Source organism: Podarcis gaigeae, assembly GCF_964106915.1.
Source record: "Podarcis gaigeae genome assembly, chromosome: 2".
Taxonomy (NCBI): domain Eukaryota; kingdom Metazoa; phylum Chordata; class Lepidosauria; order Squamata; family Lacertidae; genus Podarcis; species Podarcis gaigeae.
In genome coordinates, this window is record NC_139679.1 from 74,477,767 (window position 1) to 74,498,243 (window position 20,477).

Consider the following 20,477-nt stretch of genomic DNA (forward strand, 5'->3'; position numbering starts at 1 on the left):
AGTTTTATGTAAGAGAGCATATTTTCTCAAGCTAAACAAATGCCTTTATTTATAATCAAGCCATCTGTATTTACATTTCCTACTAACTTTCCTTAAAATCTGAATTAATAAACTCCCTTACATTTTCAAGTGGAACTTCTGTATCTAAGATCCATATTCACACTTCAGGTGTAAATTGTAAAGATACTTGTTTAGCTTTAGCAAATATACTAACTGAACCTTATAAGGTTTTTGCGAGGTTTTCTGAGAAGTGTTTTGATGGCTTAGAAAAAGCACAACCAAAGAACTAAGTACAGTGGGTTAAGTATTTAATTCGTTCCAGAGGTCCGTACTTAACCTGAAACTGTTCTTAACCTGAAGCACCACTTTAGCTAATGGGGCCTCCTGCTGCTGCCACGACCGCCAGAGCACGATTTCTGTTCTTACCCTGAAGCAAAGTTCTTAACCTGAAGCACTATTTCTGGGTTAGCAGAGTCTGTAAACTGAAGAGTATGTAACCTGAAGCGTATGTAACCTGAGGTACCACTGTATTATTATTGGCTGACGTCCATGTGTCTTGGGAGACAATGGAGGAGTGTGCCTTTGGGGGTGAAGTCAAACTGTTGGAGAGTGGAGAATTTGTGAAACTATGCAGAAATAGGGCCCCAAAGGAGTGAATAATAATAATAATAATAATAATAATACCATTATTGTCAATGTACAACCTGTGTACAATGAAATTAACTGGGCCTCCCCCCCCCCAGTCTCATTGCACTCTGTATGCTTGTCGCACAACACACACCAACCCCGATTAGATATCAGATCCCCTACAGCCTTTTTAAAGCAGCTGTAAGGGCACCTACTTTGAGTAGACTTGAAGCACCGGGGGAAGGGGTGTTATGTTTTTTATATATATTATTGAGCACATACATTAATTAGACAGTGAAAGGCTTGCATTGCATGTGGGTATTGTCAGAAATATGGTCCCTGATTGGTAGCACATTTTCAGGGACATTATGAATGTGACTGCTGTTTTCTTCCATTTTTGTATTTTCTGTGCTGAGTGTGTCCTACATCTCCGCTTGGCTGAGTGCAGTGGACACAGCAGCTATTACACCAGCACCGCAGAGGTATATTTTACCTCTCTTTGTTTTGTTTTTGTTGCGTTTTTAAAAACAGAGCATTAAAACAAGATAACCACAGATACACAAGCAGGTAGGAATTAAAACCAGCAAAAATCCCAGTGGAATAAAAGAAATGGATCAGGGGGGGAAATCAGTGAATGGGCAAATTATTTTCACTTGAGTGAGAATTCCACGGCTGGGGTGCTGCAACTGAGAAGGCCCTGTCCCATGTCCCAGTTGAGCACCACTCCTCATGGCAGAGGATGGGCAAGGCCTCTGAAGACAAATGCAGTCGGCAGGCAGGTTCATGTGGAAAGAGGCAGCGGTTCTCCAAATATGGTTTCCAATGTGTGTTTTTAAAAGGAAACACAACTATTATCCTTTGCCTCAATAGCCATCAGAGCGACCTGAAATCTGTTTTCACTGCTTGACACTCCTTGCATCCCAACAGTACATTTCCTTTCTTTCGGATTTTTGCTGAAAACGTTGCTCGCTACTTTGTAACATGTTGGTTGGCCTCTAGTGTTTTTTTTTTATTTCTGTTGACCATAGCCAACTTTTCTATTTCCCACGTTTCCAAAGTGGTTACCCCACCGTTGATTTTTTTGGATTCTTCTTCTGACGGGCTAACATGGCTCAACCACCTGTCCTTTTCGTGGCCAAAAAAGCTGACGTCAAGTCCGCGAGACTGGCCCTGGGACAACCGAGTGAGGTTTCACGTCTTGGTTTCGACACGATGGTTTAGACGGCGCTAAACATCTCGTGCTTCTCTCCAGGCCTACTAGAGCTGCCTCCGGCTTGCAAACACGAGCACTGCCGGCGACAGCTCTTCGACGTGCCCTCATCGCCCTTGGGGGATTGGTAACGGACGAGTTCCTGTTGCTCGCCCCCCTCCCCGGTTTTATTTCGCCCTCCCGCTGCGAGGGACGTGGGAACCTTTCTGCACCTCGCGGAACCTTTGCTGCGGGAGCGCCTGTTGCTGCCCGGGGGATCCTCTGGGTGGCTCCAGCTGAGGGGACGCTTTACCGTTGCGGACCCCAAGCGGAGGGAGAGAGGAGCGAGGAGAAGGAGGCGGAGGCGGCGACAACGACGCGGGTGAACGGGGGCCGGCGCGCCACCGAGAGCGCGCCGAGCGCCTCAGCCCCCGCTCCCTCCGCGGCCTGGCCCGCAGCCCCACCAGGAGGTGAGAGCCGGCCGCCGGCTGGAGTCACGGACAGGGATGCCTGCATGGAGGGATGGAGGGAGCGCACACAAATGGAGGCGCCGGGGGAGCGGATGGGCCCAGGGGCGGGAGGCAAAGCCCCTCCCCGCTCTCCTCGGCAGAGCCAGGCTCGGGAAGGGGGAAGGGAAGCAGGCCAGGCGGCGGCGCCCCGGGAATACGCGGCTACCGCTCTGGCTCAGCCGAGGCTCGGGGGCGGGGAGGCCGGCATGGGGTGGGGGAGGGAAGGGGGGTCCGAGATTAGCACCAAAGGGGTGTGCGCGTGCATCTGGACAAAAGCACCCGAGTTAGTACACGTGAAGAGTGTTTTCCCCGAACAATGAGGTGGGGCTCTCCGGCTCTCTGGAGATGAAGGCAGCGAGCTATGGAGACTTTTCAGGGATGCTCAGGGAAGTGGCGCTAGGTGTTGTAACAACGGGAGAAAAAAAGAAAGTGGGAAATCATGCATATTACTCCGGGAATGCAGTGTTCTTAACTGTGAGAGTGGGGTGTGTGTTAAAAAATATAAAAATTGGGCAAACTCTTACAGAAAAGCTTGGAATTTTAAAAGAAAGTACTAATCCGTTTGCATAATGTTATACAGTGTGGAAAATTGGTATTAGAAATGCCCTTTTTTTAAGACGGACTTAGCTACAACATTAACTTTGAATCAGATCCTCTGTTTTACTTTTTTTACCAGTTGTGGTGACTAGCAAAGAGAGGTTGGAATTTGGTAAAACTTTGAAAACTTCAAAGTGGGATGGCACCTGGCAGTCTGTCTTTTGATCTCTGCCCTGTTTTAGATTTCCTGACTTCTTTCACTCCCACTTGATCTAAATGTGGCTAGTTCTCACTTGCTTTAATTTTATTTTGTGCTATATTGCTTACTTATCACATTTGTGTCATTGCTCTTTGAAAAGAAAATTTCCTAAAGCTGTAACTTACTACCTCTAAGCATGTACTGTACAGTAGGTGTTGTACAGAAGCATGCTTTCTGCCTCTAGGGGTCGCAACCTACACAGAAAGGGCAGGGAGGGGGCAGGCCTTTAAAAAGTGAGTGTATTTGGGGGGATGTAGCAAAGGAGTCTGACAAAAGATGAATTTCTGTAGACACAGCTGCTTTGGGTTGGTAGTGTGGAAGGGGGGGGAAACACAATTGCCTTGTGTATCCATATCTTTGTCTCAGTTGAAATACTTTTTTTGTGTGTGTGTCTCACCTGCACAGGAGATACACAAGCTTCTGTGAAGGGACAACTCTTCGTAAGGGTAATAATTATAAGACTGAATAATTTGTGGAGAGAGACAGAAGTAGAGAGGAATTACTGTCGTAATAATTTGACTGAATAACTTTTCTATATAGAACTTAAGACAGAGTTGTTTAGGTTGTTTGTTTAATTAGGGTTCTGTTTTCTAGCATTAAATGGAAAGGTACATCTTTGAGATGATGGTGTTGATGAAGTGTGAGAACCTGGCAATAGCCTGAATGTGATTGGAGAATGAAAGAGATGGGATTAATTTTATTAGATGCTTGTGCTATGAGTGCTTGTGGTAATTGTCTTTGTCAGAGGCAGATAAGCATGGGCTTAGATGGGAGGAGTAGAATCTCCATCTTTAATGATTTAGTATTAGTTAAAGAAATTGTAAGAGATGTATGTCAGGATGTTAGGACATCACATCTTGATTATCTTAGAAGTCATGAAAATAAGTAAGTAGGTAAGCCAGAGAAGGTACTGGAAACAAATGAGGAAAAATGGCCAGATGACATTGAGTTGTTCAAGAGGTAGAACTGAGAAGTGGAAAAGCTAAAGTTAGAAATGTAAAGAGAATGCCTAGATATAAGCTTGGTGTATATATTACATTTTGCAGAAACAAGATTAAGGTATTGTTTTCTGCAAAGCTCTTGAGCTGCAGAAGCAATTGATTTGACTCTTAATTCCCTAACTAGTTAATCAAAACAGAGGTCAGTAAAGTAACAGCATGCTGCTTTCATATGTTTGTTTCTGTGTGAGAGAGATATTTATGAAAGAGAACCAAAAGGGAAGCAAAATGTGGAATTACCAGTTATTTTATCTTATATGAGCCTTCTCTGGAACTGTTACCACCTTTTGTGTCAGTGTGTATATCTACATTTCCATACCCCATAGAGTATATGAACTTGCCTTACTTTTCCATTTCTTCCCACTCTTTGGCTTAATGACGTTTCACTACAGGTGGAAGGATTGCTGTTGTTTATATAGCACCATTGGTGTGTATGGCATTTTACAAAGTGGAAGAGGACAGATCCTTGCCCCAAGGAGTGTCTAAACTAAAATTCAACACAGGGGAAACAACAGAGGAAGGGAAGTGACAGCAGAGGTAAACAGGGAACAATATGATGTTGTTTCAGGAGCACATTCTTAGACTTAATTACAGGCTAAGTTACAATAAGGCATGGGAATAAAGATATTGAGCCAAAAATATTTTCTTTCTTAATTAGCATGGCACTTCTCTGCACAGGTGGGCAGAGATCTTTTAGGCCAACTCAATCTTTGTTTTATTTGTAGTTGGGTTTTGTTTCCTTTGGGAGGCAAGTATTTTACTCCCTAGTAAATGTGTATGAGTACTGCTTTAATATAACCTCAGAAATGAAAGAAACTTAGTTTCCTGGGCTTCTGAAATTTTGTGTTGGTTCCTTAGGGATTTTTATCCCCCCAGCTCTCTTCAAGTTTGTGGCCTAAAACTTATTGGTGATTCCCAGGAATTTTGAAATACTTTTCCAGATGTTGTCATCTCCCTAAATGATGCTAAACCTCTCGAGCCTCAGGTTTCCTTTTCTAAGTACTTGCATATGAGTAGTGGCAGGTTATCTAAAATTGATTTTTCTCCATGTGGACTAATGAGATGAACCAAGTTTGGGGAAGTTAGGAGGATTCTTCATGGTGTACATGCTGCAGTCTGCAGGTCTTCCGCATGTCTACCTTACCTTGTAGGCTCATGTGTTGATATGGTCTAGGAGTGACATACTGGGTGCAATGCAAGTGTGTACTTGCTAGAAGAATGGACACCATTGTTAGAACCGATTCTCCCTCTCCCATGTGCACTCCCAAATCTGCTTCAAATATTGGTGGGCTTCAAAATCACATCATGCAACACCACTCATGTGATATTGGATGTCACCCACTGAAACTCACACTTTTCTTTATGGTCACATATTGTCATTAATATTGTTGTTGTCGTTTAGTCGTGCCCGACTCTTTGTGACCCCATGGACCAGAGCACGCCAGGCACTTCTGTCTTCCACTGCTTCCCGCAGTTTGGTCAAAGTCATTAATATTAGGATTCTGTTAAAAGACTTAGAACAGGGCCAGTGAGAAGATAACAGTCTCTAAACTTGTGCTAAAGAAAAAACTACTAACTTAAGTCAGTCAACCCTTTAACTTTGGCAAACGTTTCTGTAATGTTTATAGGCACATGAACATTGCACATGCTCTTGTTGACAGAGCATCACTTGCATACCAGTACTGCCTTTTTTTGAAAGTGTAATAGAAATAAAGCAATTGGATGAAATTATGTGTCTAATTTCTGTTTAGTTTCTTTGTCTGATCAGAATTTGAATTTATTCACTACTGTTAACAAGCACTTTTGTCTCTGGAAAAATGGACTTGCTTCTTTGTAAACCTAGATCCCTGAAAGGCTGTTAGGGACTCTCAGTGCAACAAACGCAGCCTACACTTGCTCAGAGTCACTCCCTTTATTGTGACTTCTCGTACTTCAATTCTGGGCCATAGCAGTGAAAACAGGTCATTTGTAAAAATCCTGGATTCCTAGCTCAAAGTAAACCTCATCCAGTTTCCAGTTCCCTGTATCATTCTGAGTCAGGAGGCTGCTGAAAGGAGTTTTCCTCTTTACCAGTGGAATAAATTACCCATCTATTTGTCTTCCATAGACTAACACTGCTCTTGCCGGACAAGTAGGCATGTTAATTATCACCTTGCTATGTACCATCTTATATAACTATTTTTTAAATTTTCTTTAGAATCTAAAATAATAAAGAAGTTTTAAAAATAATGCTCTGTTTAGCTTAGAATTGACCACAGTGTGTCAATGAAGGAGATTGTAACCTGATTTTGGCAATCCCCTGTTGAGCACTGGGACTCCAGTATCTTTAATATGCCTAGCCATATATATCTACTGCCAAGGCGGGGAACCTTTTTTGCTTAGTGAGCCAGATCACTGTCTGTACTGCCCCCCATGGGCCAACTTTGACAGGTGAACAACCCACACATCAATCCCCTAACATTAGTGCTTCCCAAGTGACTTACAGCCAGCTTGTTGTTGGGCATTTGAGAACTGCCTTACAGGGGCTTTGCACCAAGCATATGGTTGGTAAAGCTGTTTTCCTCAGGGATCAGTTGGAACTTGGGCGCACAGCCAATCCAGTAGGGTTAAAGTCACTGTTCATCAGCTATTGGATGGTGACTTAAAATGTGTCTTCTCCAGGGATTGACTGCATGATTGAGTTCCCCATGGGGAACTTGGTTTTACAGCTGATCCACCCCTGCCTCTACCTGCCCCACATTTGAAGTCACATATGATGGCAGGTGGGCATGGTTTGGGGGAAATGACCTCATGGGCCAAGTAGAGACAATAGATTAGAGTTTCATAGAATAGTAGAGTTGGAAAGAGCCCAATGGTCATCTAATCCAACCCTCTGTAATGCAGGAATCTCAACTAAAGCATCCATGACAGACAGGCATTCAGCCTCAGGTTCCCCAACCCATGATCTACTTGGACCTTAGGATCCTCTCCAGAAGCCCTACTCTGGGTGCTCCTGCCAAATGAAGTGAGGTGGCTACCAAGAGGAGGACCTTTTTGGTAGTGGCACTTGAGCTGTGGAATGATCATCCCAACTCCAAAACCAGACAATTCCTCAACCAAACAGCCTCCCAGTGCAATAGATGCATTGTGTACTGCTCTTTTGAGTTAGTAGAACCAAGCAAGGAAGGATGTTAGAGTTCTTAAGACACCAAGAGACAGCTATGAGTATTAAGAGTTTAAGGAACAAAAGTCATAGGCTGGAATATACCAGGAAATACTGAAAACAAGAAGATAAGGTTAGGGAATGCAGTAGATAGCTTTAAAGGCAAAGGCAATGTGTTTGTGCTGGATATGGAGGGGGATGGGAATAATTTGGACAGCAAAGTTCCTGATTGTGATGAGAGGACTACATCTGCTCTTATAGCACTATTGGATGAATTACAGTTTACCATGATTCAGGAGCATAATACAGAGTATGACCTAGATCAAAACTGCTGGTTTAGAGCCTTCTTAAAAATATAGAATGTTGGTTCCTTTAAAACGCTAATTTTGTCTTTAAGGGAAGCATGCCAGATACATCTCTTGACAGGTTTATTAGCCTGCTGTTATATTTTATGAGAATCAGATTAAATCCTGTTGCTGAATGTGCCCATTCAAAATGTTCTGTGCTTCATAGGCTACTATAAAAGAGTATTGTTGTTAGATGTGTTGACAGGAAGGCAGAAGCGGTAGGGCAAAGCCAAAGTGTGTGTTCTGAACTAAATATTTGTCTGCATAAGGTTTTCTCTGGAGGTTCAGTCTGAAAGTTCCACATCATGCAGGACTTGTACATCTAAAAAGCATTTTTTATTTCTTTCCTGATACGGTAGTGCACATTCTTTTATACCTTCTGTTTCATTTATCAAGAGTATTTTAATGACTACTACAGTAATCTACTCCACACAATGTTTTGCAGTGTGTCTTTCAATTATGCTCCTTAAAGTTGCCTTAGGCTTCCATTAATACCTGATTTGAAGGACCAAAAAAAGATACTATGTACTAAATTTGTACCTAAGGTATAAAACTACTCTAGAGTTGCTTAAGCCTGCCTTCTTGTTACTTTTTGGTTTAGCTTTCAATATGAGGGCAAGAGAGCAATAAGGAGAAAGGGGATCAACAGAGGGGAAAGGAAGTGGTGCCACCCACTTCCTGGTTGGCCCTGCCCACTAGCAGCATGCAGAGACCTCCAGTGGATTATTTCTAATGGAACGCAGCCCTTGATAGACAAAGGTTGCCCTTCCCCATCTTAAAATAATTCATTTCCTCAGTAAGGAGATGTTTACAACAATGCCTTCACCAATGAGCATTGTTTCATCAAGGGAGGTCTGATTAAGAGTCGCTTTCTTAGTCTCAATGAAGTATTCCAGTAGCTACTGATTTATAGAATAATACCTTAAGCCATATTTCTTTCTGCACAGAAGAACATACAGTGGTACCTTGTGTTACATACGCTTCAGGTTACATACGCTTCAGGTTATACACTCCGCTAACCTAGAAATAGTGCTTCAGGTTAAGAACTTTGCTTCAGGATGAGAACAGAAATCGTGCTCTGGCGGCGCGGCAGCAGCAGGAGGCCCCATTAGCTAAAGTGGTGCTTCAGGTTAAGTACGGACCTCCGGAATGAATTAAGTACTTAACCCGAGGTACCATTGTACCGGTATTTAATAAACTCTTTGTAGAAAAGCACTGTCTGGTGGTCTTGAAGCTCTTGCCTTAATGAAAAGAGAGATTTCAAGTTTTTCTTCTGAAATGTTTAGAGAAAAGAGAATCATTAGGCAATTCATTTTTAGAAAGTTGCAGATGACGAAGAAGAGATTAGTGAAGGTTTTAGACGGCAATCTTGTGCACACCAATTTTAACTCAAATTACATGTTTGATGAGGAAATGGATGTACAGTAAGTGTAAAGTACAGCTTGACTACCAATCTTAGTAGCCTCTGAAGAAAATATACGCTAACCATATAGGATTTAACCCCATCCCTTGCTATGTTAGGCATAGTTGAATGAAGCACATGCAATGATTCTTAATGAGAGAATACTCAGATGTTTTGCAGCAAAAGGCAATCTACTTATGGTGAATTGCTCCCAGGCCAAATCTGCAATCAGTTGTATGCAGAAGTGTCTTGCTCTATTGACTTGCATGAAGGCTGGTAGCATTTTAAAATGTTAAGGTAAAGGTAAAGGTACCCCTGCCCGTACGGGCCAGTCTTGACAGACTCTGGGGTTGTGCGCCCATCTCACTTAAGAGGCCAGGGGCCAGCGCTGTCCGGAGACACTTCCGGGTCACGTGGCCAGCGTGACAAAGCTACATCTGGCGAGCCAGAGCCGCACACGGAAACGCCGTTTACCTTCCCGCTGGTAAGCGGTCCCTATTTATCTACTTGCACCCGGAGGTGCTTTCGAACTGCTAGGTTGGCAGGCGCTGGGACCGAGCAGCGGGAGCGCACCCCGCCGCAGGGATTCGAACCGCCGACCTTTCGATCGGCAAGTCCTAGGCGCTGAGGCTTTAACCCACAGCACCACCTGCGTCCCTCATTTTAAAATGTTACTTACTGCCAAAGTTTGAGCAAGGACTCTTGTCACTTGTAATGCATTATAACCTAAATAATATATAAAGGCTAAAATTATTTATTGGGAGTATGGGAAACCCAGCCAGATGGGCAGGATATAAAATTATTATTATTATTATTATTATTATTATTATTATTATTATTAATTATTATTATTTTATTAGTGTGTTCACCCATTACAAAATGCAGAAGTGATTGGGGTGATTGTGTTACTAGGAATTTTATTGGTCAAACAACATTTTATTTGTTACCCAGACTGTTCTGTCTGGACACAAAAGGTATTGAGTCTTATTCCTAGGAAATATTTTATTTCTTATCCTACCTACTCTCTTCCCTAGTTGATCTCTTTTTGGTAGAATTTAAATGCACAAAAACTATTATCATGTTCACCACCCCATAACATTTCTCCTAAGATAACCATACCAGTTCTTTATCCTTCTCTGTTACCTTCCAGATCCTCCACAGACATTAGTGCAATATTCTCCGTTTTTTTTGGTGGTTGTGATATTTTTTAAATAAATAAATACTAACAGTATTTAAGAGTAAACTGCCCTTCAGCTGAAAATCTCAGGGCAGTTCACAACAGATCCCACAAACATTTAAAAGAACCCTAGTTGTTACTATTATTTAATCCTTAATATAGCAACCAATGTAGAGTTGATGTTCCAACAAAGACCTAATTAATGCTGTGCAGAATGGCACTGTTACCTCCAGTGTTATGTATTGGATGTGTGTGTAAATGCAAAGCCAGTGGACTACCTTTTGTAACATCTAGATCAGGGATTGTCAACCTGGTCCTTACCGCCCACTAGTGGGCATTTCAGGATCCTAGGTGGGCAGTAGGGGGTTCTACGGCACAAGCTGAATCCTCCTTCCATCGAGTGCTGGTGGGCGGTAAGGAAATTTGACCATCAAGAAAGATGCATTAGTGGGCAGTAGGTATAAAAAGGTTGACTACCCCAATCTAGATCCTTCATTGTGCGAGAACATTACCACTTTGCCCACATTTTGTATCTATTTGCATATTTTGCTTTGCGGTAATAATTTTTTGTTCAATAGCAGTCCAGTGCTATTAAGTTATTCTTTCAAAACAATTTTGTATTATAATACTTCCTTGTGCAGTATTTATGGTTATTCCCCTTTCTTCATCATTGGCTGATAAAATGAATTTGCTGTCTGCTCCTTCTAAGTCACTAGTGTTGTTCAGCATCACTGTGGCAGGCCATTGTTGTCTATTTAGTTTACTTTTCTTCTTTGGATACTTAGTACTACTGTTTTCTGTTGCTCGAAGTTGTTTCCAAAGAAAGCACTGAGATTTATTAAATTCTAATGGTTGCAAAATTAGCAGTTTGATTATCTTAAGGGGCTGTGCAACCTGATTCTATGCAGAGTTGGACATAGCTAAGCCTATTTAATTTAAGAATAGGTGTGCTTAACTTGGCGTTGGATTGCATCCTAGTGTTGGTAATGAGATAGAAGAGCAAAATGCTTCAAGTGCCAATCAGTATGTTGCTAGTTGGAGGCAGGACTGTTGTATAAAGTGAGGCTGGCCAAGCCAAAAGAAATTCACATCCATATTTATGCAGAAGTAAGCTCTGTTCATAGTACTCGTCTTTAGTTACAATTTTTCAATTGATAAACTAAAACCACCCCAGAATGATACATAATAGTATGCTGATAGATGCCATCATAGACATGAAACTGATGTTTAAATACTAGACCTTTGCCTCTCAACAAATAACAAATAAGATATTATCTCCTTTTCCTATGGAAGAAAGTAGAATTTATTTACCCAATTCTTCACCTTGTACCTGGTTCTTTTTCTCATAACTTTATAATTTTTAGAAGTTATTCCACATCACACGATATTCGTCATTAAATTCTGAGGATGCTACTGATTTCTTGGTGTCTGTATAAATGCATATAAACCCCTCTTCCATTTCCTTCTGAAAAATGCCAGCTTGCTGTGTGTGTCCCGCTATACTAGGTAGATGACAAGATGGTTTTAGTAAGAGACAGTTGGGAAGTCTAGACTGATTATGACTATTCATTTGAAGGTAATTGTTCATCAATTTGAAAAGAGCACTACCTACAGCAGTTAAATGCTGAATGTGTGGGGTAGGGTAGGTTGGAATAGCCTACCCATAAAACCTGAGATGTGGGTGTTAGCTGGACATATTATGTAATTCTCCTTGATAAATGGTTCTGAACTGGGTCAATCTTGTGTGAGAAATGAGGGCAGGCTAATGTCTGTAATTCTTACCTGCCTGTGGTGCAGTGTTAGTGTTGTATATTTGAAGTTTGCCAGGCTAGCTGGAAGCCCTCCAGAGAAGCACTGCTTATGCAACTGAAATAGGCTAGCTACTAGGAACTGGGATGAGGGTGCAGACGTGAAGGGCTGATTACATGACGAAACCCTCAAAGAAGTTACTTAACTGTTACTTAACTTTTTATTTAGCCTTGTAGTTGAGGAGTTGGTTGTCACAGCATATTAATAAGCAAACTGTGAACTAGTCCATAGAGCATTGTATTAATGTAAGCTAATGTACATTCCCTTAAAATCAGTGGGATTTAGTTAGTTTTTAGAATGTATTTTTTTTGCCAAGGTTCTTCAGGTTGTAGCTGATAACCTTACAAGTGTTTACTTAAATCTTATTGGTATGAAACTTGTCAGTGTGAAAGTCTAATCTAGTTTGCAATTAAAGATTTTATCTGAAACCATGCAGTAGCATTACATTTGCCTGTTGAAATCCTTATTTTCAGCTATTGTGCTTTATAATAAATAGGCTGAAACCATGAGACATTTATTAGGAGTTTGTTAATAAATGATGGTTTGTTGTCACTTTGTCCTTGCTACCTGTTTTGGAAGCATTATGTGTTTTGCTGTACCCAGATAGTATGCCACCTCTAAACTGAAGAGGGCTGTTTGCACTTTTTGAAAAGATGTTTAAACCCAGGTGGGTTGGTTGACTCAGCTGTGTGGATTTTGTAGGAGATGACATCTTTATGTACAATTGAAGATCTAGACTCAACCTGGTTATTTATGTTCAAAAAATAGACTCTCTCATCTTCTTCCACTTGGAAGGCAGATTTTTGGAAGGCCAATTTAAAAAAACAAATAAGCAGCTTTTAAGAACCATAAACATCAGAATTTAGCACTGCAGCTTTTTAAGAGTTGTTTTGTAACTGGCTCCTCTGTCTCCTGTGTTTTTCTCCCTGCTTTTTCTTACTCTTTGTGCCTCCATTTATCTACTTACTCTGATTAGAATAGGAGATCTTGTGGATAGAGAAGTGACAAGCAACCAGGACACGTTTGTGAACTCCAGATTTTGATATATTCAGAATATGTGAACTTTCTGCTTCTTATTTTGCCCCAAATATACAAAGTCGTAATGGTTACTATTTTGAGGGGTGTTTTGATGTTTATATATTAAAATAAAGTTGAGGTAATTTTAATCTCTTTTAGTATTTTAACTTTTGTATTTTATGGAGAAATAAGAGTTGTGGATCATCAGCATATGGGTGGCGCCTTGCCCCAAAACTCCTAATGACCGCTCCCAATGGCTTCATGTAGATATTGAATAGCACTGGACATAATATAGCTTCCTGTGGCATCCCAAAAAGGCACTCTCCCCAATAATACTACTCTCCCAGTTCCAGTCCCGAAGCTAGGAAAGGAACCACTGTAATACAGTGTCCCCATCCCCAGAGCCGATCCAGGAGGATACAGTGATATGAAATGCCAATGAGAGATCAAGAAGAAGAAAGGGTGGGGGGCCTCTTCCGTGTTTCTAATCAAAGGGTAACAGAAATTGGAAACAAACAGAAGATACAAAAGAGATAATTTTCACATCCACAGAGAACACAGTGTATTTCTTTGTTAATTTGAACTCACAGACTTCTACACTATGTATATTACATTTTTTATGCTCAAGAACAATTACAGGGGTATCTCAGATTAAGTACTTAATTCGTTCCGGAGGTCTGTTCTTAACCTGAAACTGTTCTTAACCTGAAGCACCACTTTAGCTAATGGGGCCACCGGAGCACAATTTCTGTTCTCATCCTGAAGCACTATTTCTGGGTTAGCGGAGTCTGTAACCTGAAGCATATGTAACCTGAAGTGTATGTAACCCGAGGTACCACTGTACCAATAAAAAATGGAAGGGGTGACTACCTGCATACACAGGGAAGGAGGAGAGAGAAGGATGAGTGCTCTAGAATAGCAACATGTTTGTACTCTAAATTCCCTTATACGGGGCAAAAAAATGGAAAAGCAAGCAGCTGGTTACACCACCAGCAGCAGTTCTGAGGCAAAGAGAACTTAGGCATCATTGCCTCCAAGTAAATGCAAGTCATTTCTCCAGGTTATACCATTAGCATTCTCAGCTGTAACCTATATCATACAGTTTGGATGAAGCCACTGTACTCCTTATTCTCCTTTAATATCTTCTTCCTCTGATGTTAATGGCTATCAGTGCTCACAAAAAGTCCAGTTAGCGACCGTAGAGTCTGGAAAGCTTACAACAAACTGGGGTTCAGCTATAGCATACTATGCAATCTATTGTGCTTGGTTTTAATTTCCTCATGTTTTTCCTTGCTCTTTTTGTAGGGCTGCCTTAACACAGATCATGAGCAGGTAATGCACAAGGAGTGCTATTGGGAATCATGTCGGACGAGTCAATCTCAGGGAGTGATCCGGACGTGGACCCGGACTTGGAGCAGGAGGATATGGAAGAGGAGGAGGAGGAAGAGGAGGATGAAGCAATGGAGGAGGACAATGATGGGGATGATGAAGAGGATTTACTTGATGAGAATGGTGAGTAATGGGCAAGGGAGTCAATGAATGCTTTTTTGTATGTGCTTCCCGGCACTCTTAAATCTGGTGAATAAATCATTAGGTTTTATATAAGAGGCAGATTTGTTCACTGTGGAATTTATGCGAGTACAGGTCTTTGAACATTTGTACCAGTTTTTGAACATTTAAGTCAGTAGGTTATATAATGTGACAGCCCAGTCCTAAATTGGCAACTTGCATTGCTGTAGCTAAAACTGTATCCAAATCTGGGTGAGCAGGGCAGAGTTATTTAGCTCTGCAGCTGCTGGTGAAGCCCCCGTCTGGCAATCCATTTTGAGAAGAATGTTGTGTGTATTGTTACTATGTGTCTGAGGCATGTCTGTTGTGAGGGCATCAGTTGCACCTTTTTTGTGAAATATTTGGCTTCTCCGGACCTCAAATTTGAATGAAAGGGCACGAGGCTAAAACTACAGCTGTGTGTACTTTGCTACATATATTAACATTCTGTGCCAAGGAAAGCTGTCCCTTGTGGCCTAAATTTTACAGATCTACTCAGTCTGTGCATTATTTCCTCTTATTTGCATAGTTTTACAATCTTGACTGTTCTGTATAATCAACTCTGTGTTGGTAATTAAGGGAAATTGCAGCAGCTATGCAGAGTACTGATGCCCCACCCAAAACTGCTGGAAACTTTATCCAGGTTCCTGATATTTCAGCAGGGGTTACCCACATGTAGAGCTAGTTTGAATACAGTTAGGACATTGTTTATTTGGTTTAACTTGAATTTTGCTCTTTGCCGCTCTTGACTATGCCATACAGGGAAAAATACAAGCCAGGAAGAAACTAGAGCCTGGCTTGTTACATGCAAGCTTAGGCTAATGAGGGCTCATGGTTTGTTTCTGTCCAAAGAAATTACAACCCCATACAAGCTAAGTATAGCATGTAATTCCTGCCTCGTGTCCTTCTCTGTGTGGCAAATTAGTGTTGTAGTTTACGATTACACGTGAACTGGGCCATAGTTGTTAGGACATAAGAGCACAGGAAGAAGCTTGGATCAAAGGCCCATTTTGATCTGTATTCATTGTTTCCAGTACTGGCCCACCCCCTGCATTAGCAAAACCTCACAATGAAAGGGATAGCTTTTTGTTGTCTTCAGTATCTTGTATTCCGGTTCAGTTTAATACTGTGACTAGCAGTTATGGATAATCCATACGTCCATTGAAGGAGGTTGGACTAGATGACACTCACGGTCCTTTCCAACTCTACAATTCTATGATTGCATATGATTCAATTATTTATGCTATTAGATTGGCTTAATTTAGTCTTCAAGTGTTGCACCCTATACTACATTCTGTGTTTTTTTTCTGCACTCCTGCAGAATCATGTCACATGCACAGTCCTGACTCAAGACTAGAGAAAAAGAGGAAGGCAAGTCCTCCATTTTTACCTGTTGCTCAAGGTGCATTCAGATGCCTCTTCTTAGCTTTTCCTCCTGTGCTGCTTTGTGCTTGCTTTTTAAATGGTTTCTGTTCATGGCGTGTGTGTTGAGGGAGAGGGAAGGAGTAGTTGTACATCTGGAAAAGCAAGAGCACTCACTTCAAAATGGAGTCTTGGCCAGCAGCAGTTTCTCTTGTCTGTGCTTCTCCCCTATCTCATTTTTCTAAAATTTTCCTCTCATTACAGCAGCTAACTGAACTCCTGCAGTTGCATCTGCTTGCAACAAATTCAACTCTAGGAATCAGTATCCTCTGTTATTAGAAAAGCCCCTCTCTCATCATTCCTTCCTGAAGTAGCTCTAAATTGGAGCTCATTGCTAGGTCTTTTTTCTCTTCTGTTTTGGACTAACTGCAGACCCATCTCCTTGTTTCCTTAAAACATGGAATTTGGAACTGAGAGGAGATCCTCTGTAGATTATCTTAATATCTGGTCAGGTTCAAATGGGAGAAAGTTGTCCTTCAGATGCCCTGGTTCCTGAACCATATAGGGTTGTATTCAGCTAACTTTTAATGAAAGTAGACCCACTGAAATTAATGGACCTAAGTTATGATCATTAATTTCAACTGCTCTGTTCTGAGCAAATGTTAGTTGAATATAGCCCAAAGTACTTTAAAGATCAGAGGTTAACAGCTTGGCCACCACATTCTGGTGAGCCACTTCCAGCTGAGCAGAGGGACTTCTGATCACAGCCTGGGCATAAAGGGCCATCGGTGAACCCAGAAGGACCCCGAAACTACAAACACATGTTTCCAAGTACAGTTTTATGCCATCTTCGTGAAGGGTTGCCATACCTCAACAACTTTTCTGTCTGGATTTTCACTGTTTGAAATATGGCGACCCTATCTTCATTGCAGTGCAGTAACTGTAACTCTGATAACATTTTTTCCAGTTCCTTTATGTTTTAGACCTGGGCTGCATTCTAATCTCTGTTAATGAGGCCCTTGATTAATGAGCTGTCCCAACTAAATCAACTTCTCCTACTTCAAGTAAATAGTCCGCCCCCCCCCCCCCGGTCTTGTACGTAGTCAATATGATGTGCTCTTTTTCTAATTAGTGGGCTAGCTTAAGTGGCAGAGCTATTAATTCTGTTCTGCGCTGCTTATAAAAGTTATGATTACCAACAGTTTATAATTTCATCTGATGGTGAGCCCTTTCGCCTGGAGTATTATCCCTCATTTCTCAACTGTTTCTCAATTACCAGAAATTGCATTTCAGTGAATGGGATGGTGATTTCTTCTGTGATAGTCTTCATGGCGGCTTATATCCTGCCCTAAGTCTTTGCATTATGTCCTTTTCAGCTCTTTTGTATGTTTTAAGTGCTTAACTAGAAACTGGTAAAAAGAAAAGAGGGAAATTAGTTACTTTGCAGTCAAACTACTTGTAAATTGTATTGCTTTTATTTTTAGATGAGGAGTAGGTAAGATTTTTCTGTAGCATGGAAGATTTATAAAAATTATAAGGCTTTGTGAAATATTTTAAAATACGTTTGTTTTGTTTGTGCAGTACATTATTCCTAAACATTAATACACTTTTACAGTTCTATGTGTTATACAACAAAGTGGGTATTGCTGACTGGTGGGTGGCTCATTTTCTTCAGCTCTCTGATTTTTAAGTAGATCACCTTGTAAGGATTTTGTCATATCCTTTCCTTCTGGGAAAGCACGGTGCAAAGTTCATCTCCCTGAGTAACCTTTGCATAACTTAGCATTTGCCTTGTGAGTTACAAGTGTGTGCGCTGCGCAGAGACACTTGCTGCACCAAGAAAGGCAAGGAGTGTTGCCCAGCAGATTGCCAGACAATGTGCCAATGACTACTGGTAAAATATACGAAGGCATGAAGAAAGCCATTGGAGCAACAGTCAGAAAAACTGCACTGTTGAAAACTTTGTCTGTAGAGATCATCACAAATTGCAGCAAGCAGGTGAAGCAATGAGCATAGCACTGTCAAGAACCGTACTTGTGGGGGGAAATGGTCTCTGGCACAGCAATTGCCTGCATTCAGACTCGGCTTGTCTTGGAGGAGCTGGATGTTCCTCTCTCCCCTGATGAGCTTAAGAACTCTTAAACATGTGGTGAAGCCCTAGGACAGGACTGAATCCCAGCAGACGTACTGAAAGCATCAGCATTGGTGACCATATGCTTGGGGTGGTAGATGATTCTGTCTACCTTGGCTCCACCATAACCAGCAACCTTTCCATTGATGCTGAGCTGGACAAGTGTATTGGTAAGGCAGCTATGGCAATGGTTCGCCTCTCCAAAAGGGTATGGGAGAATGCGATGCTAATGTCCAATGCCCAAATGAAGGTCTACCAGACTTGTGTGTTGAACATGCTGCTTTATGGAAGGGAGTTGTGGGCAACTTACAGTTGCCAGGAGCGACATCTCAATGTCCCCCATATGTGCTGTGTCAGGAAGATTTTGGGCATCACATGGCAAGGACAGAGTCTCAGACAGAGGTGTTTTACCAAGCCCACATTCCCATCATTTTCACACTTCTCTCTCAGCAATGTCTAAGCCAAGCATGTCTAAAGTCCGTTTCAGGGCCTAATCCTGCCTGCCGATTGATTTAATCCAGCCCCTGTGGCAGTATATGCGTAAAATTGTAAAGAAAGCTGAACAACTTTGGCCAGCCCGCACGCAAGTTCACTTCATCAAATCTGGCCCTCTTTGAAAAAAGTGTGGGAACCCCTGGTCTAAGCTGTCTTGGTCAGTTTCCACACAATGAAAGATAGCAGGATCCCCATGGATGTGTAGTACAGGGAGCTAGCTTCAGGCACCAGGCCTGTTGGTCTGCCAAAGATGTCTGCAAGTGTGATATGAAGGCTGCCAGCATTAAATCCACTGTGTAGGAATCCCTTGCAGACGACCTCTGTGCCTGGAAACAGGAGTCAGGTCATGTATCCACAGCAATGGTCAGAGGAGGAATGATCACTGGGAGGAACGCAGAGAGAATACCATATTTTTCGCTCTATAAGACGCACCAGACAAGAAAAAAAATATTCTGAATCTCAGAAGCCAGAACAGCAAGAGGGATTGCTGCGCAGCGAAAGCAGCAATCCCTCTTCCTGTTCTGGATTCTGGGATAGCTGCGCAGCCTGCATTCGCTCCATAAGACGCACACACATTTCCCATTACTTTTTAGGATGGACAAAGTGAGTCTTATAGAGCAGAAAATACGGTAAATGCCATGGTGCATCTGCGCCAGTGAGACTGGGCACCTTAATCTGCCCCAGATGCAACACAGTATGTCTCTCCCATATTGGTCTCCACAGCCACAGCAGGCGCTGTAACTCTCCAACGGTTTGACTTTATCCCCAAAGGCATATTCTTCCATTGTCTCTTGAGACAGACAGATGTCAACAATGCCTTGGTTAATGTGAATGTGGCACTGTGGTCTAAACCACTGAGCCTCTTGGGCTTGCTGATCGGAAGGTCGGCTGTTTGAATCCGCACAGCGGGGTGAGCTCCTGTTGCTTTGTCCCTGCTTCTGCTAACGTAGTAATTTTGAAAGCATATCAGTGCAAGTAGATAAATAGGTACCACTGCAGCGGGAAAGTAAATGGCATTTCTGTGTGCTCTGGCACTCGTCACAGTCCTTTGTGTGCCAGTGGTGGTTTAGTCATGCTTGCCAAATGACCTAGAAAGCTGTCTATGGACAACGCTAGCTCCCTCAGCCTGCAGCGAGGTGAGCGCCACACCCCATAGTCACTTTGACTGGACTTAACTGTCCAGGGGTCCTTTACCTTTTTTTAAAAAAAACCTCAAACACCTTAGTGCTTGTATGTGCTTTATTGTATAATTTTGGTTTTGTAAAATAAACCACATCATTTTTAGCATTTAAGCTCCACAGTTAAACTAGTAGAAATGAAAGTGATTGGACCAGAAACAAGAAGTACATAAACACAGTAGTTCTGTGAGAATTAAGAACCAGTGAGGATATTGGTAAATTCTGCTGTAGGCTCTTGGCTATTTGAACTGGTTGTTCTGTACCAGCAAAGTGACAACATTTTTGTTTTGGTTTCCCCCCCCCCCCCCCCGAAAAAAACACTCTACTCTGTGTTTTGTGGAGAACGCTTTGTACTTAAACTGCTTGTTTCTTTTTGATTCTATCTGCTAGGGATGAGTTTGTAAGCTTGCTTCTCAGAAGAGTTTATTGTGGCAGGGATGTCTGGAAAAGGGCACCAAAGTCCTTAGCCAAACTTGCAGGAATATAGGGGGCATCATATGAGTTGGAGGTGGCTAGGAGCCTATTTTGCTAATTCTAGAATTTTAATTAGTGCTGTGAAACTGTTATCTATTGTTACCTAAGTTATCATAGTTGGGGTGTGGCTTGAATGCTGGTGTGGGAAGGGAGACTAGAACTTTCATCTCGGCCCCCTCAGGGTTTCACAGACAGACAACACTTGCCGTCTTTTCTTTTTAAAAATCTATAAGGATTTATTTCAGGTTGGGGCTGAGGAGGAGAAAGGTCATAAAA

The 20,477-nt window shown here is 42.0% G+C and overlaps 1 protein-coding gene across 5 annotated transcripts in view; it reads left to right on the forward strand.

Moving 5' to 3' along the window:
• RAD54L2 (RAD54 like 2) overlaps positions 1 to 20,477 on the forward strand; it is a 74,868-nt gene that overhangs the window by 10,887 nt on the left and 43,504 nt on the right. For 3 of the 5 annotated variants that reach the window (XM_083726489.1, XM_083726494.1, XM_083726495.1), the window contains exons 1-2: positions 2,116 to 2,286; positions 14,319 to 14,525. In XM_083726489.1, the coding sequence (XP_083582615.1) occupies positions 14,375 to 14,525 (151 nt within the window). In that variant the 5' untranslated portion in view covers positions 2,116 to 2,286; positions 14,319 to 14,374. Of the gene's footprint in view, positions 1 to 2,115; positions 2,287 to 14,318; positions 14,526 to 15,882; positions 15,933 to 20,477 lie in introns of those variants that run through there. The other 2 variants (XM_083726493.1, XM_083726490.1) reach the window with 2 other exon arrangements.